General features: G+C 40.1%; 1 protein-coding gene across 4 annotated transcripts in view; it reads right to left on the bottom strand.

Moving 5' to 3' along the window:
• Positions 1-20,654, bottom strand: part of ESYT2 (extended synaptotagmin 2) — a 77,486-nt gene extending 56,832 nt beyond the window's left edge. For 2 of the 4 annotated variants that reach the window (XM_085050293.1, XM_085050292.1), the window contains exon 1: positions 20,052-20,653. In XM_085050293.1, the coding sequence (XP_084906419.1) occupies positions 20,052-20,405 (354 nt within the window). In that variant the 5' untranslated portion in view covers positions 20,406-20,653. Of the gene's footprint in view, positions 1-20,051 lie in introns of all 4 variants that reach the window. The other 2 variants (XM_085050291.1, XM_085050294.1) reach the window with 2 other exon arrangements.
• Positions 20,655-23,539: the final 2,885 nt, after the last annotated feature.

A 23,539-nucleotide genomic window follows, 5' to 3' on the forward strand; every position in this document is an offset into this window, starting at 1 on the left:
TTGCAGAGATGGAGCAAGCATCAATAGAAAGTTACCCAGAGACCTCCTACTGAGCAGCAGCTTGCCATAACAAAATCCTCCGGGATAGGCATTATAAGCAGCTGCTCTGGAAGAATGACAGAACAGTAGTCTGCTAGTAAGGGAACTGGGAAATCATGCTTCTAGCCTGACACTCAGCCTCTGCAGCCCCAACTGGAGGGAAGAGGTTCAGCCTAGAAATTAAAAACTGATCATCATTAACTTCCAGAAGCATCCAGGCTGAATCGCCTGAAGAACAACATGAAACAAAAATCCCTTTCTCTACCAGTAAAGGTTCCAGTTTCCCTTCCAAATAGCTGGAAGTACATTGGCATGGTTTTCCCTCCTATCTGGGTGCAGAATCTACCCTAAACACAGCACAGGATGTATGCCAGATGGAACCACACGGGTTTGCTTTGCTCAGCTGTTACCTCTTTCTAAACAGAAAGCCTGAAGCCTTTAGTCCACTACTGCAGATTCCTCATCCAGCACAGCCTAATTTCAGAATTATCTTCAAGTACTTGTATATTATGAATATATGTGATAACTCAGGCTTCAATATAGAGATGGCATCAACTCTGTAACCAAACTGCTTTATTTTCACTACAGCTAATTATCTTGGAACTTTTCCTAGATCGCCATGTTCATATTTCTTTTCCACTTTCTCACATTTCTCTTCCACTTTCTAGCTCAAAAAGGACTGCAAGTTTTCAGTGCTCAGTCTGGAGTGAGACAGGACAGTAAAAATAATAATAAAAAAGTAGAAGGTATATAGCAGGCATTAGGTTGTAGGAACCTTTTAGTGATTTCCACTTCTGAGGGCTCAACATCCAGAACCTCTAACAGAAGACTGATATCCCACACTCAGGAAGAGACATTTTTCACATGCAGCACACCCACTGAGCACTTCTGAAAGTGACAAAACACAAGAATTTAGGTTTAACATTTTGATTGTTTACTACCCACATTTACCACAGTGTCTTTATCTATACTACTTCCTCCTTCCAAAGACCAGAACTCATTATGAACTCTTAGGACAGCAGCCTTTTCCAATCTCACCTTCACCAGGTATTCATGGCAGTAACAATCATATTCTAAATGCTGATGTCCAACAGAGGGCCAGAACCAGCAGAGTTTAAAAAAAAATAAATTATAGCATAAGACTCTAAACAAAAAAATATCAAGAACTGGATTTATACTGATGAAAGTCTTGCTCTCACACCATGTTACAGAGAAGTAGTGCAACCAAGGTTTACAAAATGAAACATTTAGTGACAGCCCACATTAGCACATCTCTGAATTCCCCAAGCACTGCAATTACTGAAAGCAAAGACCCAGACCTTAAATGTTTAAACTGCTGAAAGGCGTAGGATGAACCATAGTTCTAAGGACTCACCAAATTTTACCACTTAAAAAATCTTGCACAGTACTCCTTTTTGACATTGACTTTACCCTTTCATTCCCAGGAGTAATTTCATCTCTTCTTCTCCTTCAACAAATAAAATCCTAGTACCTTGAAACTCCAGCTTTTGGTTCTTAAAATAAAATGATAAAGGTATTAGTATGATACTTTAAATTTGTCCAATTTCAGAAACATGACCTCTTTTGTACTTCAAGTCTCTATAACAAATTCCCTTGAGAATCCAGGCATGTTCCCACCCCAGTGCATGCCAGAGTGTCTTATTCTCTCAACGGTCAACAGAAGACAAATTTTTCTCTCTGGACTGCTAAACATTGGCTTTCAAAATAGCTTATACAACCAGAGTCACAGCACAACTTACTATCCTTTGAACTGTCTGCAGCTATGAAAAAAAGTGCTGGGCTCTGCACCAAATTGTCAGCCACCCTTGTTGCTGGTATCTAGAATAAAACACTGAAGGTTTCTTTGCCTTTTACTCCACTGACCCACTGCCTGCTTTCCTACCCCTGCAGTCAGGAGCTCTGATTCACTGAGACTGAGGTTACTGCAGCAGGGAGAGCTCATCCCTGGCGGTACTCACCAGATTACACAGCTCATCTCTCTAAGAGAACCATGCAGGTGTTTTGGGAGGCCTGGGCATCAACTTTCAGGAAAAGTAAGTGTTCAAGAAGCAGTGACCACCTTCTGCAAGACTCCTGTTTCTCAGGCAGATTAAACCTTCCCCATCTTTAGCCTGAAACATCTCCAGGTACTGAAGCCCAACCCGCTATTTTTTAATGTAACCTATAACTCACAATAAAATTGAAAGAAATCTATGTAAGCTATGACAAGACAAGTATCATTCACTTTTTATTGGTTTGGAAATGAGCAAACTGTAAATCTTATACCAGGTTCACTTACAAAGTTCAGGTATTTGCAATAATCAGGTAGACACTAAAATTTCTAAGGTTTATGCGCTCTGTTCTCTCTTCTCTCTAAAACAATTCTGTCCCCTCAATGGACTGTATTTCAGCACTGAATACAGAACAATGTTATTTGTTAGAAAAAGATATGCAAAGCATATCATACATTCCACTGGAAACACATAACACAAAACTTCTGCACTAGGCGAGATCAAAGGTCCAACTAACACAGCAATCAGAAGCGATTGCTTCTAAGGAAAAATCAAAACCCAAACAGTTCTACGGAGTTATCCTTCTCTGAATGTTCTCTCAGCTTCTGCAAAGCCTGGCTGTAACCTCTAGCAGCTGCTGGCATCCTCCTTCACCCCTTCTAGAATGCTTAGTCCCTACAAAAAAAAATAAACCAACCAACCAACCAACCAAACAAAACCCCAACAAAACAAACAAACAAACAAAATCCCACCAAACAACTCAATTTTATGAATACTCTTCAGATAAGTTTACTTAAAACAAAAATTATAGTCTAGAGTTTTAGGACAACCCTTAACCTCATATAGGATCATGCTGAAAATGCAGGACCAATGAAATACTCTGACCACTGAATTCCAATCCCCTACAATTGCAGGACTCATTATCCTATTTTTGTTTATAAACTCCACCTTAAAACCAAGGAGTTTGCTACCGTTCCTCAGCACAGAGCAGGAAGGGCAGCTCTGGTGTGTTTTGGGAGGCTGCGTTGCTAAGGAAAGAAACTGAAAGCACTCCCTGCTAAATCAAGTTTCTAAACTTAGGAATGCTACCTTGTATGTTTGAGCTACAAAGTAGAATTAAAACACAGACTGCCTCCCCAGCTAAATTAACTTTTATCCGCATCCTTAAATATCAGTCTTACTATTTTGACTCTATACTTTAACAAAAAGTACTTTATACAATAAAAGGTTCCCAACAAATGACAGAGTAGGTAATGTTCAACAGAAACAAAAATCCCCACCAAGTAGCTCACTTCATTTTGGAACAAAAAAAAAAAAAAAAAGAAGGTATTTTCACTTTTGAAAGGATTTTACAAGCATTAAAAAACATTTTTCAATTTGCACCCACAGCTTTTAATTCCTGTATTCACACAAATCGTGTTTGGATAGCCTATCTTCCAGCTGGAATATCTATCCCATGACTGAGCTTAGCACCTCTTATCCATGAAGCTATTTTAGAAAAAGCAGAGTAAGTGTACTTAAATCAAACCTACAGAAGGAAAGGACGCTACTGAAACTGCATCCTCTGAGGAAAATTCCTGTGTTTATGCTACTGGGTTGGCACATCCAGCATCTGCACAATGTAACATACAGCAAGCTGCAAACCTCCTGGGCTTGCAGTGTCTCCCTAGAACTGTGCTGTAATTTTCATCAAAAAGTGAATTTAACACTGAAATACACCATCCACAGCACTAGATTTATGGTCACCCACAAACAGAGGAACACTCCCTGGCAGGCACAGCAAAGTCTGCAACATACTGAAGTCCACACATAGCAAAAAGGAAGATGAAGCCCCTCAGGTGGAACTGCAGCAAACGAGTGAGTAAATGAGCCCCCAAGGGTGGCTGTACCTTTTTTTCCACAACACAGTACTACATGTTTTAATATTTTAGTTAAAACACACCTGGATGTTTGACAGTCCTGTTGGTCCTCTGACTTGTGTACACAGCAACATTTGTTCACTCACTTGTCCTGCCACGTAAGTTTTTACAATTCAACAGAGACAAGGGAAAAGAAATACTGCTAATATGTAGGAAACCTGGAGTTTGATTGTTAACATTTTATCTTTAAAAAACCCAAACCCACAAAAACCCAGTGATCAGGTTACAAGAACTTGACATCTTTGAAGAGATCACTAGTAAATACAAAAATACAAAATATTAAACAGAAATTAAAAGTCCAGTCAGTTTGCAATGCTCCCCTTCACCCCACCAAAATTCCTCCAGGCCCTGCTTCTAGGAAACATCTCCTGAGATTCCAGCTTCCTGCAGACATAGACACTTTCTCTCATGTTATGACTGCAAGTCATCACTGATACAGTCTTTTTGAAATAGTTGTCTTGCAATGCTCTGCATCAAAATATTCTTCAGACTCTGTTGAAGAGTTTTTCCATCTTAAGACACCAGACAAAGTAAGTGATCATAAATTCTAAAAAATATAAATCCTCTTTCTAAATAAAGCTATTTTTAAAACAATACTGGAAAATAAAGAACCTGCTTTGTCCCATGTTTTGGGAAATTTAACAGCTGGCCATATCCACCTTAAATGATACTCCATTCCAATTTCTCTGCTTCTAATGTAATTTCTCTGCTTCACTTATTTTATTTGCCTATGTTTGAAGAGGAGTTCCTGTATTTTTTGAGAGAATATACTCTAGTTTCCACAGCAGCAGTTACAAAACCAGCCCTTCAGTGGAAGCACAGACTGTGGACAAACTACTATCTTGAGTCTATATCAAAGATTTTCAATAATACCATCAATTCACTTCCAGGCAGCATTCCCAATCAAGTGTGCAGTGCTGACCTGAATGACATAAACTTGCTCCTGTACACAGCCATTGCTTATGTTCAGCACCACTTGCATGAAGATATTTTACCCACACCTGAAACCAGCCCTTACATAAAGGAAGCTTCTGCCCTTCAAATGATGGGTAGCAAGCAGCTGAGTGATTAAGATTCAGTATCTTCTTGGTCTTGGAGGAGGAATGTTCCAGCATTAGAATTGTTGGGTGGTTGATAGACAGGATGGAGAGGTAGCAAGAGTGAAAATGAAGAGTTGGATAAATTATCCCTCTCATAAATTGCAGCACAGAACTGTCACCTCTCCTATTACTGATTACCATCAGTGTTGAAGATAACCCAAGCATTTGGAGATCTCTTGAATATTCTTTACCTCTAGTTCAACTATTACAAACACACCATGTTCTTTCACTTCCCCATTCAGCAGCAAAAATAGCCATCATAAATCAATACCACTTTGATTAATGACAGCAGTAGGCAGTGTCACGTTATAGAGATACTGCCTACCACTAAATCATAACATTAAGCACGTGAAAGTCTTTGAAGACTGAGCAGTCTATAACTGATACTAAAGCTCGCAATTTCTGCATTTTAATCTGCATCTACTGTCCCACTTTGTATATTTGTATAGCTCATAGCTGAAACTGTGATAATTAGATCATACCCACAAGATCATGGTTTTAGTTCATGACAAAGAAAGATGCTATTTACATCTCAGCAACCCTTTTACCTACATGTGGTTTCACAGCTATTTCAAAGATTTCCAGTTTTTAAGATTCAAATATTGTTAATCAGTAGGCAACCGCAACTGATTAATTACTTTTCTGCAGTTTTCAAAACTCTGTCTTTTACATGTCCAAGAATAAACAAGTCACTCTACACCCACTTTATCATCAATAAAGAGAAATAAAGGTCTCTGGAGAAATAAATCTGACATCTTGAAAATTTTCTTACTATCAAATACAGTCCTCTGGAGATGTGTGTACTGGCCATAAAAATAATCTCCAACTGATTTGCATCTGTATGTTAAATTTAAGTTCAGCAAATTCTAGCTCTAAGGGGAAACCAAACACCTAATGCCTAAAACCCAACTTAGTAAAAATTCTGTCAGTGAAAAGAAATTTCTGTCAATTCTAAGACAACTGTCTGAACTGCCAACAACCACCTGGTCATTAAGTTGTCTAAAATCAAACTTCAAGAAATCTTGCCCATGGCAATACCAGTTTATTTGACTGCTCCTAAGCAGAGCCTTCTTAGGCTGAATTTCTCTTGGAGAGGTTAATGTCTGTGCCCATGCAGAGAATAGTACCTGCAGCCAAGAAACTGTCAGCTCCTAATCTCTCAGCAGATTTTATAACAGATGCTAATAATTTTTTTAGAAGTTCTACCACAGAATATTTACTATGTGTATTAATTAAAATCTAACAGCTGTGGCCCAAATTATTCCTTGATAAATTTAAGCATGTAAAAAGTAGCAGTGGAGTTATGACCTCATTATTGTAGATTCTTGTTACACAGAGAAAAAGGACCTCCTGCAAAGAGTTCTGTTCACCCCTTCCCATTCACCAAAGACAAGTGGCAGGGAGAGACCTTCATCTCTGGAATGAGGTGCCCAAGCCCGGTATCTAAATTTCAGTTTGCTACAGGAAATGCAACTGTGTGTGCTAATAGGCAATAGATTCTCTTACAGCTTTTACTGTTGATTGTGCTGTTTCAGGCCTGAATCTCAGCCCTGTACAGCTACCAGATATTTTCACCAGTCTAAGAGCTGTACGCAGCTTTTAATCACTTGTAATAACTTTCTTGCAAAAGACATCACTTGAGTTAGAAGAATGCAGTGATGACAGTTAAAATGAAATCAACCCCCTTGAGTAAAATGCCACAGTTATTTTCAGAGATCTGCATAAATAGCAGCTAATTTGCAACTATATCTTTCCAGCTCAAAAAAGTATTTTCAAGAATTTGATAAAGGCTTCTCCATGTAAAACTAGCCTCTGAGAAGAAAAAAAACCCACAAATATTTTACTTCTTTTCAGCACCAAGGAATGTTGAAGTCAAGTCCACCATTCTTTTTACCATATATGATTTTCTGCACCTGATACAGTCCCAAACTGCTCAATGTATTTGAGAAATCATTAGGACACGAACGCTAAGCATGCTGAACTTTTCATTTTGTAAAAATACATTGAAGACTTCTGTTTTAACTGAACAGTTTAATATTGTACTGGGTTTGTGTGGCAAGGTTTTGGGAGCAGAGGGAGGGTTAGGGCCACAGGGGTGGCCTGTGTGAGAAGTTGCCAGAAGCTTTCCCTATAGAGCTATTTCCCAATTTCCCTACCAATAGAGCCAATGCCAGCCAGCTCCAGGATGGACCCCTTGCTGGCCAAGGCTGAGCCCAGCAGCACCTCTGGGATGACTTATTTCAGAAGAGAAAAAAAATTATTGCACAGAAGTAATTCTGTGAGGGAGGAGAAGAGTGAGAACATGTGAGAGAAATGACTCTGCAGACACCAAGGTCAGTGAAGTAGGAGAGGAGGAAGTGCTCCAGGTGCCAAAGCTGAGATTCCCCTGCAGTCTGCGGAGGAGGAGGTAATGAATCAGGAAGAAAGTGAAGCTCAGGAAGGAGGGAGGAGTAAGAGGAAGGTGTTTGTAAGATTTGTTTTACTTTTCATTATCCTACTCTGATTTGATTGGTAAAAATCTCAATTAATTTCCCCAATTCAAGTCTGTTTTGTCCATGTTGCTAACTGGTGAATGACCTCAACCCTTGAACTTTCCATTGCATTTTTCTCTCCATCCAGCTGAGGAGAGGAGCGATAGAGCAACTTTGGTGAGCATTTGACATCCAGCCAGGGTTAAACGACAATTGAAATTGACTTGAAAACTACGCTGGAAAAAAAAGTTTTTTAAGATGTTTATTTCAATGTCTCATTCCCCAATGTTCTCTTGCCACAAGCTCATATAGTTACTTTCTGTTAAAATAATGACATCTCAAATCCCTTGTCATTGACTAATCTGAACTGCTCCAAGTCAAGAGTTTTTTTTCCATTTTACTTACTCAGTAGGAGATCACAATGTAAGAGCTTTACTTATACATTGCATTCTCCACTGGAATATGAGAGGCAGGAATGTTTTTTCCACGTGGCTGACAACGCAAACAACCACAGCAGCAGAAAGCAGAGCTGGAGTTCATGACTTTGCTGGAAAAAGAAACTAGAACAAATGAAAACCCTCAAGACAATTGGGGTTGACAAAAAGAAAAACCATTTCCCCAAGCACTGCAAGTCTCCAGCAAGAAAGCGAATGACCTTGTAAGTTCTTACAGGTTAAAACTAAACTAGAATCTTATGTGTTACATGGGAATCACGAATCAGAACTTTCAGCAAAGAAAATTCCAAAGTGATTTGTCAGAGCTTAAAACCCATTAATTTTAGGAACACTGATGAACTAATATTCTTTCTCTGGCAAGTGGATATATTCCACTGCTTTCCGATAAATTGAACCTACAGTTTATCAGCTTGATCCCTGAGGACAGAGATGTGAATCAATGTTATTTCAGTCAAGGATAAATGCTTTAAAGCTACAATCACTTACATCCCTTTAGCAGAGCTCACTTCAAGAAGAAATACCCCCACTTCTTACACTAAAAAGAATTTTACAAAAAAAAATCTGCCAAATATTCTACATCCCAAATACCAAACTCACTCGATGTGAATGAAAATGAAAGTTTAGGTGTCTCCCACCAGAGCCAACACAGACTGTCTCCCAGCATCCCATCAAGTTCTCCTATTGCCCATTTCCCAGGTAAATGTCTGAACATCTTCTACAGTTGTCCATTAGTCCTCAATGGTCCTGTCTACACTTATTCCCAAACAAGAACTACCAGCTACAATAGTCTACCACTTCTACATCGAATCCAGAACACCACTGCACAGACCCTCTCCCCAAACCCAACACTAATTTCAGGTATATACACTTGTACTTCCATTGATAGCTTTGTCAGATTTATTGTCATGGTGTTACTTGTACAACAGACTTCCTCACCTGGCTGTGCCAGAAAACCAAAGAGTTCAGCATAAAGGAAGCACACATTAATGACATGTGTGTGCTGGAAGCAAATCACTGAACACTGAAATATTATTTAAAAGAACACTTCTGTCGCTCCTCATCTCTCAAACAGTAAAATAAAGTACACATTCTTATATGAAAACTTTATTTGTAAACTAAGCAAACTCCAAATTAGATCTACTTTCAGGCTGTCGCGATGGCTCTGTGTGTAATGTATTACTCTAATGAACTAACAAGACCAAACTTCATTAGGACTTTTCTTTTGGTAAATCAAAAGTAACAAATTAACAGATTGGCAACATTTTGGTTATTCCCTTGAATACAGGACAGATAGGACAGGTGGGAAAGAAATGTCAACTATAATTGCAAAACTTTCAAAACACAAAGGAACTGAAAAATAGTTGTTGGCAAGTATGTTTTCTGATAGCAGACACCTATGTTAAGCAAGCACATATTATATGCAACTTTTTAAAAAACTTTATACATAGCCAAATGTAGTAGAATATTAATTCCCATTATAAAGACTTACATGAACAGGACAGAAATAAGTGATTTTATCAAATGAACATGGACAGTTTAGGCACATTCATATCAACATTCTACTCATACCTAGCACACTCCTAAGAGAAAAAAGAAACCCAAACACTTTCAAAAGCCCAAATATCTTCCCTAAAATATAAATCAATATAAAGATTAACACGAACAAATAGAGAACAATAAATTACTGCAATTTAAACTTAATATATCAATCTCTATTGAATATTCTTTTAACACATACAAGTCAGATGACTGAACACTGGTTTTCTGTTCCCCCCATGATACACTCTCTTATCATTTCCTGGCTGCCATTTGATATTTAACTGGCAGAGGGTGGGTGGGTGGAAAAGCGTTCTTTTTCTAGTTCAAGTATTTTAGGAGAAAGCCATTGAGTGAGGAACACCGCATTTTAAGACATAAATTTAGTCTGCATCATAAAATTTATTACTAGACTAAGACAACTTCCTAGCCACACACAAGAGAGAATTTAGCATTCTAGTTCAACAATTAGCAAGATGAATCAACAGCCTGGGGGAGGAGGGAAGTCTTGCCTCAAAACAAACTACAATTTTTCAAAATTCTGGACAAGCAAGCTTACTGCATGAGGAAATACTAACTAATTAAGAGAAGACATCTCCTCATTTGAATGTATGAAAGTATCACACTTTTATTACATTAACAGTCAGCTTGAAACATGCAGAGAGCTCTAACATGCTAAATACCAACAAGTCCTGAGAGTTTTCCCTGTAAGTCTGCACAAAACCTCACAGCTCAGAGCATGTCTTCTAATATTCTTCCCTGTAGAAAAAAAGCTACAAGAGCTCTTGTCAAGCTTTTAGATATAAAGCTGTAAATTTATTCACTAGTCTAGAGAATATGCTATGTCAAGAAGGGCATCTGAGAAAGCACAGACACAGAGGTTTTTTCTATCAAGCCATGCAGATCTGAAATAAGGCATGAAGAACCATGTTGTACAAAGAAGCAGTAATAATGCTTGAATATAAAGCAGAATGTGAGCTTCCTGAGCTATGAAGTTCCAGTTCTGTTCTCCCCACAAAGTTTTCCTCCACACAATTAATTTTTTAGTAAGCTATTTTAAAAAAGATCACCTACAAACTTCAAGAGCAGAAGTGTGGATCATAACACTGCATAATTAATTCAAATCAGAGCAATCAAGGTCTCACAGCTACCTTCATGCTTCAGCATATCCTGTGTTTACTTTTAAATTGAAACAGGAAGACACTGAATTCTTAGACATTCACTCGCTTTCTTCCTACCTTCCCACTAAGGATTGACAATGACAGAATACAAGACAAAGAATTGTCAATACATTTAATTTTACATTCAGTGTTGCATCTTTCAAAATGTTCTCAGAGGAAACTATTTCAGTCTGCTTGGATAATTCACTGAGCCAGTATCTAACTAAAGGAATGCAAACAAAGGTTATGAAAACAATAGTGTAGTCTGTACTAGACTCTCTCAACTGAAGTTTTCACATAAACAGATGCCAAAAGTTATGCAATTTACACTGCAAATATAAATTTCTCAGGTAAAAGTGCTGCAACTGAACTAATGTAAACTCGACCCATGCTGCTATACGATAAGGACAGCCAAATGACAATGCAATTCTTGTCTGTCATATGACAGTTATTTTCAGCCAAGTAAAACTAGTTTCGTATTTCTAGTATAGTAACAACTTCAGGGTACATAAATCCAGACTGCTTCAGCTGAAAACTGCTAGTCCTGTTTCACATTTTCAGCTCTTAAGGAGAATTTTGTAGTCACATCAGGGTGTAGCAGACAAAACTTTGTGCAATGACTCATTATATGGGAACGTTGGTCTTACAAAGGTTATTCATATAACAGGAGTTCCATTTGAAAAATTGTGTGTTTTAACGTTTGCTGCACAGAACTTTTAATACTATCTATTTAGTTGACAGGCATCCAAATGACTTAAAAAGTCTCATCTCCCACAAAACCTCTCTAAAGATAGACTTTTTTTTTTCATGCTAGTACACTTAATATTTAAGCAAATACTTGTATTTTATGCAGAAAAGATTTCTTACCATTAGTAAGCCACAACTGGAGACTGAAAGCTCATTTAAATGACAGCTTGCAACAAACAGAAATATGATAGAATAATTCAGGTAAGGAGAGATTTCTGGAGTTCACCCAATCCAACCACACACTAAAAACAGGGTCAACTTTTAAGCTGAATCAAAATACTGAGAGTTTATATGCTTGATGATTAGATATGTTAACACGTCAGTTAAAATGTTATAAAAAGTTAGATATGCAAATTGACATTATAAGCAGCTCAAGTTCAAACTTTGCTTCCCCACAAAGATACCACCTCAGCAGCATTATCTGCCACCCTTTTTCTAAGAAGAGCCTCTTTATGCAGGCCATTGCTCCATCTCACTTTAAACCTGAGCACAGGCTTCCGCCACCTCCCTTTTGTAGGCACTGGCACTTGTGTGGTCTCACAGGAAACTCATGAAATTGAGCCAGCTCAACACCCAACTTGGCAGAAAACTTACAATTGGTTGGCCAAGTAAATTCTAATGCTGGCACAAGGTGGCAGTGGGAAAGTGCAGTTGGATGCAGAACATCCTTTTTGTCAGGAGTGCGCGTTTACTTCATTTTGAAACTCCAAAATCAGTCCCTTTACTAACCCCCTGATCCTTTCTGCAACAAGCACACGGGAACACAGAGCAGAGCCTACAAATAAAATTTAAGTTCTCCTGAATAAGGAACAATCAGAAAGAAGCTTTAAATTTCTCGCTGCTGCTCTTTTAACTGTATCACAGGAAACACATAGAACAAAACCAAACCAACCAAACAAAAAAGTTAAAATGAAAGGAAATAAAAACTCCACCAATCTAACAAAAACTGAAAGACTGGTACATGAAGCTTGGTAAAGCTGTTGGGAATAAAACAGTAGAAGTAGGCTGGGGATGGGGATCAAATGATGTGCAAGAAGGCTGAGGAGCACCTCTTTTCCTCCCTCTCCCAGGCACCCTATTAATAGGATTCAAGAGGAGATGGGATACAGCTTCTCACCCGAACCTTGACACTAGAATGGAAATTATACAGGCCTTTATAAAGGAAAAATGGATCAAAAAGTATCTTGAAAAGCTGAGGTAAATGGAACAGACTTAGCAAGGCTAGTGTGCTGGTTTAACACATGCCCATAAAGCCAGGATTCATAATTCTTGAACCTCGCTTTTGTAATGCGAGGGCCTTATAAAGCAAGTTAAATCTGAACTAACTCTAGTTAATGGAGAAAAACTCTACTATCAAATACTTCCCCAGCTGATAGGGCAAGTTTGTAAAGCTTCTCTTTCCACACCTGATGATCCTTTACTACCAGCTAAGAAACAGAGAAAGTGGCATATGCCAGAAAAAAATCCAACAATTTTAATTTAGTTACTTTCAAAAAGTAAACATACATCTTCTAATTACACTATCACCTTTTTCTACCTGCCCCAATAGAATTTTAGTCTTATCCAGTGGAAGGTCAAAGCCACCTCAAAAAAGTTAAGGCCGTCCAAGAAATGAAAGTGCAGATCCTCTCTTTTTTGTTTTTTGCTACAAAACAAGAAAAGCATTTAGTGCATGGCAGATGGAACCCAAGAAGGGTCCTGGATCAGTTTATGCTATCTTGGACAACTACAAATTCTGTCAAACACATGAATCTGCCAACTGGCTTTCACCATCTCACACACTTTTAGCAAATTCTTGATTTAATTCCTCCCTCTTACTTATCAAACGTTTTCTTTCAAAACTTCATAGAACTCTCTCATTCAACTGAAAAGAGTCTTACACAGACTTACCAGTGCTAAATGATCCAAAAGTTTTACAAGTGATAAAATATCAGACCTCTCTAAACAGTTCCATTTCAGAATTTACTGAATTCAAACAGTTGTTTAAAACAAAAGCACTCTCTCCCTTTTTCTTATCAAAATACTGTTTCCCCACTGCTATTCACATTTGACTCTATGTTGAATACTCCAGCTCTGTAGATCCTTTATTTTCACTAACTGTTCACAAACACCAGCTGAAGATAAGGATTTAATTTTCTTCTTTGAAGTGGCACAGTATTTACCCTGAATGTGCAAAAGCAGCTCTACACATACTACATTTGAAATTCTGCTGGCCCTTGGTACATAACCCTCAGAAGCTGACCTCTGCTAGGCCACAGGAAAGCTCTGAAGCTGCTGGTGGGGTGTCCATTCCTCACTTCCTCAGAAAAGGGTAGTATTGAATTTAATTTATATTGTCCAAGAAGAGAGAAAAGCAAAGAGAAAGATATCACAGGTCAAACAACTCTGCATCTAAACTAGCAATGTCTCATACCAAATCTATTATTTCTGAAGTACGTCCAGAAGAATCATATTCTTTTATTGATTTCCTTTTATCTACATATCAAAACATACCAAATCAATGCCATAGGTTAATTCCTAACCATTAACTTCTGCTTTCAGAATCTTATATACTATTATTAGGCTCTGACAAACTGGTTTCAGATACTACAGAGGATATTTAGAAATGAGCACTCTTTTAAAACTTGGTATTATTTGAAAGGAAGTTTAAAAAAAACCAAACAGTTTCAGTATGGGTATATGGCCAGCATAAAATTGTTGCCAAGCTCAAAAGAAGTTATGCCAAAGGCAATTTCAGCAACTAGAGAACTAGTGATGAATTGATAATTGGGAGATAGGTAATTTGATTTATAACCAAATTTAAGTCAAAGAACTTTATCCCACCAGAAACAAAATGCCACCTCTTCCTTAATTTTGAAGAAAAAGAACAGGACACCAAAGAATTGTTTTGAATACTTCAAATTTATCAAACAGGCTTTCATTACTATAAACTGCAATGAAAATGTTTTGACAATAACCCTGATTCAACTTTATTTCCCAGATAGCTCTTATGTTAAAAAAAAAAAATCTTAGATTGCATACCCCACCAAACTGTGATATGCCAACAATCTCAAAAAGCAGTAGCAATTTAAAGTGACAAGAATCTTGTACAAGAGGCAGAAAAGGTTGACTGTTACCCAAGATTTCTTTTTCTTCCATAAAACCTCCATCTTTACAGAAGATCCTTATGACCCCTGCATTTTCAAATATGGTTAAAGCGGGGCCAGTCCTTATATGCAAAGACACTGAGGTATGGAAACAACACTAGCAGACTAAAATGCAAAATTAAAAAATACCAAATACGTAATAGAAAAAGCCCTAAAGAGACTTGTACGCATCTGCCTTAGTTATTCAGACAAACTGCCTATTTAAAGAACATATTTGCAGTAGTCCCAAAACTCAGTAACAATTTTAATGTAATAATAATTTGTTAGATTAAAAAAGAATGTATTATACATACATATTTAGAAGGTCTGTGTCACCTACAGAGAGTTCAAGAGGCACAGTAATACTTTCAGGCTGATGTTTTTCTTTGGTAGTTTGATACCATGTTCATAAACATCAGCTCAACATGTGGGTTTCTCCCATAAATATTTTGGAAAGGGATCTTTATACATGAATCACATGGTGAGGCTTACTACATTACTGCATGAGAGAAGGTGTTTTGGGACAGACATTACCTCAGCATAGCTTTAACACACCAACTTGAAAACTCTGAGAAACAGGGAGATTGGATCAATTGCTCAATGTCTTTTTTTTCTTTTTTTCCCCTTTGGTTCTCCATTCCCAAACCCATCATTTACATTTCTCTTAACTATGGTACTCTCAGGATGTCACTCAGGTTACCTAAATTGCAAGAAGTAATACTGAACCAAATTAAACTTCTTCCTTTAAGAAGAGAGCCTAACCACAAAAACACACACAACCCACAATACACTATGAATCAGCTAGAAGAGGCAGCTTAAAATGAAAAATAATCCTGCAGAAGGACACAGAGTTCAGTTGTTAAGTACTAACAAGTTATTACTCTATTCTTACTCACAGCTCTTCACACTGTCCAGATGCAGGCTGGCAGCCCAGAGCAATGGCCACCTGCAGTACTCACTACCCAAATTGATTAGATCCTGCCTAACACATTGCTACCACAGAGGGAAGTAACTTTTCATCTAACCCCACCTTGGTAAATGCAATCTAACATGGTCAGCTAAATTGGAGAAAGGATCAGAAGAATGTGTCACAATGTCTCAGCACCTTCAAATTTCGTGTGCTCTATAAAAACCCTCCTGCAGCTCCTACAGCAGCAGCAGCAATAATGGCATTAACCAAAGGTATAATGAGAAGTTACGAGGAACATAATTTGCTTCTACAGCACATAAAAACATGCATTGTATAGCAGAGTCCACCTGTTCATCAGGTTTGCTGAGTTCATAACATCCATCAGCAGGGATTCTTTGGAGATTCCTGTCCTGAAGTACCTAAGATCCAGTTAGCAAGTTTGATTCTGTATCGTTTAGAAATCTTCATATCAAACACACGTAAGAGCATAACCACCTTAACCTTCTCTGTAAATGTCACTCAGTACAGATGTGATCCTGCAGTTACAGCTACCTAACTACATCCCCAGATGCTGGGCCTCTGCCTTTCCAGTACCAGTAAAAACCAAGGCTTTGTTGATCCAGCCATATAAATTGCAGATTCTCTCCTTCCTCTAGGTGTAGCAGTGGCACAGTAGTTCACAATACTCACAATCTGCAAGAACTTCATACAGCCTCCCAAGAGAAAGAAGACCTACCAGATTTCTTTACAGCAGCACTGCAAATCAGTGTTATTAAAAAGGTGACAACACCTACTTAGATTTAGGCAGTTTTTTTTCCTTTTGCTTAAGTAGATGAGAAAATAAGAGGAAAAAAAAAAAACCACCATAAAAATCACTTTAAACTAGAGCAGAAGCAAGTGTGCAGGCCCCAAAATGCCATAGCAGACTTGTAATTAATGTTTTAACATGGCACTACTTTTACTACAATCACGTCCAGTATTTCAGATTCTGCATAATGCATGCTTAGGGTTACAAAAAAATTACTAAATCTGTTCTCAGAATCAAGTCTTTAAAAATGCTTAGATTTTTTCCTATTTTGGTCACCTGCTGATTGCTGACAGACTGCACACAGATACAGCTCCTGGTACCAGGCCAAATTTACATTTAATCTGGGGCAAACAAATTCAGCATGGCTTTTTATCTGTATATTAAAGAAAACAGGAGCCTAAGTTTCACTAATCCAAAAACACGTTGGACATGATACGTTGGCATGTTATGAAAGTCACACTAAGCAGCAAGAACCACCCCTAAAATGGAAAAATTAGATTAACTTTTTGGGCTGATTTGAGAAGAAACAAAGTAAATTCGTTATACTCCTTAGATCATTAAATTCTATTCTATTCGTTTTTAAAATAAAAGGCAGTATGATACCTGGCCTTTAAAAATTTGGAGTCCTGATTTCCTACCTTTGCTCCTCTATGCAGTGATACTTAAATTCCACTTTTCTTATACATATTTGTGTCTAAATTACATTAATTCCAGTATAAAATGCATCTAGTGCATAAAAATGCTGCAAATTAAGGGAAAATGTCTTTATCTAAAGACTTTTCTGTGTCTTAAAATGTCTTTATTTAAAGACCATTCTGATCTCCAGTTCTTTCTCATTGTAACTTCTGCTGCCTAGTTTTAAATCATTTGGAAAAGCACCCACCTCTGCTCCCTCCCACCCCACATAATCCATGACACCTTTCAAACACACAGCAGAGCTATAACTACATGTTAGCAAGTCTGTGAGTACAGATCTTATTTTTTTAAGACAGTAAATGCAGTATTTTTCAGTGCATACTTTTTTGTAGTTAATTCTGTGTTGACATTTTAAGTAACATAACTTGTATTCATGTTGAATTAATTCATTTTACATGCAAAGTACAGAATATTCCTGCTGTATAACCACCTGCTTATGGAAGAAGTAAATCTAATTTAGGAAACTAATAATTAACATTACAAACTCTAGTGTGGTGGCACAACAGTATCACTTTCAAACTGCAACTGAGCATACTGCCAGCAAAAAAATATTCTCTTGAAATAATTGCTTTCTTAAAAATAAATAACCCAATGCAGTATTACTGAGTACTTAATATGAACCACTAAAGCAACACACAATACTAAGCTGTGGGGGGAAAGGAATAACACCTAACACACAAAGCTAAAGCTCTTCTCCATCAAGGGCACAGGAAGATACCACATGTCAAATAAATCTTTGAGATATCACATAATTTTAGATGAACAATGATTTATTACACCTCAGTTTCAGTTCCAGAAGAGTACAAAGTCTCCTATATCTAAAACACAGCATTGTCCTACTCAGGTAATATAAAATTTATTTCCATGATCAGAAGCCAGGGGAACACACTTAAGTTTGGAGTTCACACTGAGATAGATAAAGCTGATCCCTGTTAGAGATGTCAGGTTCCATCCAGTAGCTCTTATTTCAAATACAACCGAAATCCATACATCTCTAGGAAAACAGTCATAATGCAGAAGGAAGAATAACAGGAGTTTTTCAAGACACATTATGGAAGCAGTCTAAGACTCATATAAACCTTAAGGACTATGACAGCAGACATTTAAGACCACTTTTGATTTAAGTGGGCCTTCAGTTTTCAGGAGTCTTCTGTTTTCCAGATTGCATTTATTGTGGAAGCTTCTTTTATTTGAAAGAATGATGCTTCCAGAACATAGCAGAAAGAAAAGAACCAAGACCTCTAAAATTTAAGAGCATGAATAAAAAGGGAGAAAAAAAATCTACATGCAAAAAATATCTACACCCATCTGCCAAGTGGTGTGTGAGAGGGTCACACTTTTGGAAAACCCTGCATATTGATCAGTTGTTTTCTCACTATGCCATAGGATATATGCAGGTGCTTGCAGCCAGCTTTCCATTTTTTTTTTTTGGCCTCTGACTTCAGTCAGGAGGCCCCTTTCTAAATCTTTAGTTATTTGGACAACTCCACACAGGAATTAATTGCCATTTCATCAAAGGTAACCAATTGTGAGTTAAAATAAAACTTACACACAGTACTAAGCCTGAATATCTACAGCTTAGTTACCAGCAGATTGTTACTATATACAACCCTCCACTACAAATCTAGCTTCAATTAATTCATTTTAAATGCATGAAGTCAGAACATTTCCATCATATTGCTCTGTGATTACAGGAAAAACCAAACACAGCACACAGGTAATGTAAGTGCTATTAACTACATTATATGAGACTCACACCTCTGCTTCAAGAGGCAATACCATTTAATCTCTCCTGTACACTGCACTCATTTTTATCATGATCTTCCACCAGAACTTCAGCAAAAGATATGATGAAAGAGGAGCAAAAGACCACCATCTCACACCTACCCACTCTATTCTCTCCCGTAACTTCCTTAGTAGAGCTAGAACAGGTCACATCAGCTATTGCAATCTGATCACATGAAAACAGCTACTTGGACTCCTATCAAAACACTGCTGGATGCAGTCACTGCAGTGAATCCCTAGGAGAGATGGGGATGACTCTAGGTGAGGGGCAGAGAGCAGTCCATAAAGGAATCACATGGGAAGAACCAGCAGAAAGCCTCGACACTTTGGCTATGGGCACTGAGAGAGCAGCAAGCTCTGCACAGCACGGAGCACGGCGCAGGGAGGCCTGGATGCACACTGCCACTGGCAGCCGCATCAAACACATTATTAACCCTCCAAAGGAGAAATTACACAGAAAAGGTATTCAACTTTGAAGCTGGATGTCAGCTAAAAAAGAAAGTTAGTAATGTTAGATCTGAACACTCATAAGAAAGCCTGAAACTTTCAGAGGAAGATTCGGAGAAAGCCTTTTAAAAACCCCACCACATTAATGCACAAATAAAGCCTGCACAGCCCCTGTACCTTAGTCCTGTCACAGCTCTGAAACCACGCAGAAACACCACTTCAGTTTCACCCCCCATTTGGTACCACTTCACTGAAAGCCCTAACAGCGCCAAGAGCCCGATTCTATTTCGCTCTCATCTCAACTTTGTCAGGCACGGCCCAAGCCGCGACATCCGCGTTCTGTACACACACCGCGCTGGAGCCAAGCCGGGCGCGCCAGTGGCACCTGAGGGGAAAGAAACCCAAACCCTGCAGGAAAGTTTATTTCTGCGAGGGAAATCCCGGCCACGGCAGGCTCAGGCTGTCACCGCCCGGCAGCGCCGCGGGCGTAGCGGAGCGGGGAGAGGGACAGGGACAGGGACAGGCCACCCCGGTGAAGGGACAGAGGGAGGAAAGGGACACGCTGCCCGCCCGCTGCCGCCGCCGAACGCCGTCTCGGAAGAGGCTGGCGAACCGGGACAGGCAGCCGTGGGGCGCGGGAGATGCAATGCCCTCACCCCCTCCCTCCGTCCCTCCCGCCAGGCCGGCTCTGGGGCTCCGGCCTCCGGCCTGCGGCGCACTCCGCGTGGCGGGGCGGGGGGACGCCGCGGGGGTGGGTGTCAGGCAGGTCCCGCGGAGGTAACAGGCCCGGCCCGCCGGGCGCGGGTGCTCCCGGCAGTGCCGAAGGGTGTTGGCCACTCACCCACGCAGGCAGATCCGCGGAGGAGACGCTGAGCCGCACCGCCTCCTCCTCGTCCTCCAGGAAGGCGAGCGCCCGGCCCAGGCGGGAGCTCTTGCCGCCGCGGTGCCTGCGGATCCAGAAGAGCCCGCACAGGGCGATGAGCACCCAGCTGAAGCTCAGCCCCAGGTAGCCCAGCACGTACACGGGAAAGATCAGCACGAAGCTCCTCGCAAACTGCGACACCAAACCCGTCACGTCCACGCTCAGCAGCGGCGGAGGCGACTCCGGCACGGGGTCCGCAGCCGCCGCGTTCTCCGCGGGGGGATCCGCGGCGGACCCCGCGCCGGGAGGCTGCTTAGCGGCTGCCCCGCTCATGCTACCGCAGCGGCGGCTCCTACTGCTGCTGCCGCTCCTCCCGCTGCTCCTCCTCCTCCTCGGGCGCTGGCTGCGAGCGGGCAGGGGGCAGGGCGGCGGCGGCGCCTCCTCGCATCCCGCGCCCGGCCCCGCTCACCGCGCTCCGGCAGCACCCGCCGCCGCTTCCGGGCTCGGCCGGCCCGGCCCCGCTCACCGCCGCCGGGAGGAGGCGGCTCAGCCCCGGCCGCCGCTAGTGGCGCCCGGCCGCCGCACGAACGCCTCTGCCCGCCGTCTCCCCCGCCCCGAGCAGCTCTTCCCCTCCCTCTGCCGCTCGCTCATCCCTCCCTCGCAGGCCTGCCCGGGAAGCGCGGGTTCGCACCGCCGCGGCCGCTCGGACCTCCCGCCCGACAGCGCTCGGGGCTGCGGCCTCGGCAATGCGGGCAGAGCAGCGCGGGGCTGCGGGCCACCGCGGGGAGAGGGCTCTTGGGGGTGGCAGGAGCAGGACAAGCGTGCCAAGGCGTGTGTGTGCTTCCTCCTAACAAAACCGCACCGTCTCCCAGTCTCTCCAGTCACGTACGCGGCTGGATGGTTACTACCTCTTACGCCCTCCGATAACAACCTTCGTGTCTCTCTTTGTTCCCTTTTGTTGGGTATTATTAATGGAGAGACTGATCGATGCCTCAGAGGAACCAGACGCTGGTCACTCCGCGCCTTGGTCACAACAGGTGTTTCCTGAAGCTTAGCTCACACATCCTCACACAGAGCTGCCTCCTCTGTCATCTTGTTAACACACACGAGTACCGAGGGTGACACGCACTGCTCTGGGATTTGTTACACTGAAAAAGCTGGTTTTATAAGCGGCTTGTGTCCTGTATCCCTTTAACACCTGGTTCCCACATCATTCCTGCTTCCATTTCTTTAGATTTTCAAATAACTTCAACGTAGCCACCAGTTTCGTAAGAGGCAGCTGTTGCTTGTCCTTAGCTGTGTCCTAATCAGTTTGCTGGTACACACACTCAGAGATAAAACTCAGCATTTACCAGGAGTTTGGGGTTTGTTTGGTTTTGGTTTTTGGTTTTTTTGAGGTTTTTTTCCTTTTGGCTTTAAAAAGCTAACCTTTCACTTAGTGGGAAGGAGGGTCCTTTCTCTTCTCTTCAGATGCCAATTTTCACAAAGTGTGTAGGACTTTGAGACTTAATATTTGCAGGCAGGGAAGAGGGGAGAGTGAATGTAGCCAATAGGCTGAAACGCTATGAAAACACACACAAATGGACAAACAAGAAGGCTGTGTAAGCTTCATTTTCTTAAGCAGTGAAAGTAACCTCATCTCAATTATCCAGAGAAAGGCAATGGCATCAAAGGAAAAGTTGTTTGCATAGTATTGCACAGCAGAATTGGAAAAGAAATCTGTATTTTGACAATTGAACTCATCTTTCCAAAATCCCCTCATGCCTGCCATCAGAATCAACGGACCACTCTAAGCAAAAACAATTTCTGACCACAGACTCATGCTGCTCTTCTTTACTTCCTCTTTACCATTGACAGTGTATGTTCCCCATCTATTTATTTAGGTTACTCAGGATGAAAATTTAGAACAGCCAAACAATACAAAAAGAAGTAACAAAATCAATGATTTAGAAGTAGGTGATAATCCAAGCTTCGAAATTATAATTTACTTTGGGTCTTCCAGAGAATTCAAAACAACTACAGGCTGTAACACTTAGAGAACTCAAGAGCAGCATAAGACCCTAGAAAAACTTGAGACCTTAAACTGAAGGTATGAAGTAGGAAGCTATGGCCCCTTTGGACACCAATGATATTAACTACAGTAAATCTGGGTGATCTTTGCATTTATTGAATTCCTCTTCTAATTACTTGTTCTGCTTATAATGTGACTTTAATGTGAACTCCTCACTTCTAAGCTTCACTAACGCCTAGTTACACCTACAAATGACCATGTTGTATGTTGGCTTCCTCCATTACAACCAATACTGTTCTCTCATTTTTTCAAGTCTTTTGTTCTCAGCCTTGGACTCCATTGTCCATTGTATTTCCCTGTCTGGGGAAATATCACAATATCTGAGTCAAAGTACAACTGCACCACAAACTAAAATGAAATTTCAAAGTGAGAGAAAGAAAGTGATTGAATTAATGTGCTGTTTGGCAAGTAACACTTTACCATATGCTATGTATTATTCTGCTGTCATATATGTCCAGCATGTATTTTGAAAATGAGCTGGATACAGAATTTAGAGGAGTACCCCATCCAGTCAAATTTAATATAATGGAGAATAACAGGATAACAACAGGAAATAAAAATTAATCTTGTAGGAGCATATAAGATGAGAAACATACAATATAATTGTAGATTAGGCAGCCTAGCACTGATCCTAGGCGCAGTAATTCATTAATTGATATGGAAGTTTATCAGAACTAAAATGGGGTGATAACGTGCCAATCAAATAGGAAAACAGAAGCAAGGTCTTGTAGTATGAATTTGATAACGTTTATCCATACATCAAGAGAAAGTTCTGATAAAGAGGTTACCACTGACTTCTAAGAACTTCTGTAGATAACTGACTTGGGCCCACACAATATTTTGATGAAGAAACGAGGTGGTATGAAATTAGCATACCTGCTGTTGTAATAGAAAGAAAAGAGTCTTGTTAAAATCAAGATAAAAGTCTGCTGCTAGTGGATAAATTAGGGCCAGTTACTTCATGATAAAATTTTTAATAAAATGTACTGGATAAACACTAGTTATTTGTTTATATTTATTAATTCGCTTAAGAATCTTGGAATTGTTAATTCACATGTTTCCTGATTCTATATTTTAATATTTAAAAAAGCAGTCTTTTGTGCATCAGGAACTCCTGAAGATAATAACTTATGGCCCAGAGGTTGCTCTGGCTTCTCCTTAAATATCCTATAATCAGTTGTATCAGCTACACAGCTGATTATAATTATTTCATTTAGATAATATTTATTCTTTTCACACCCTGCCTTTTTAGGCCTGTTCCATCATTAGAATTTTAATTAATACTTTTTGCTTGCAATATTCCTTTATACCCATTCTTAGCCATGTGTGTTTGCTTCTCCCTTTTGCTCTTTCAAAAAGCTTTTATTGCAAAGTAGTGCCATCCTATGTTTATCCT

Source organism: Lichenostomus cassidix, chromosome 2 (genome assembly GCF_008360975.1).
Source record: "Lichenostomus cassidix isolate B80296 chromosome 2, HeHo_3.0, whole genome shotgun sequence".
Taxonomy (NCBI): domain Eukaryota; kingdom Metazoa; phylum Chordata; class Aves; order Passeriformes; family Meliphagidae; genus Lichenostomus; species Lichenostomus cassidix.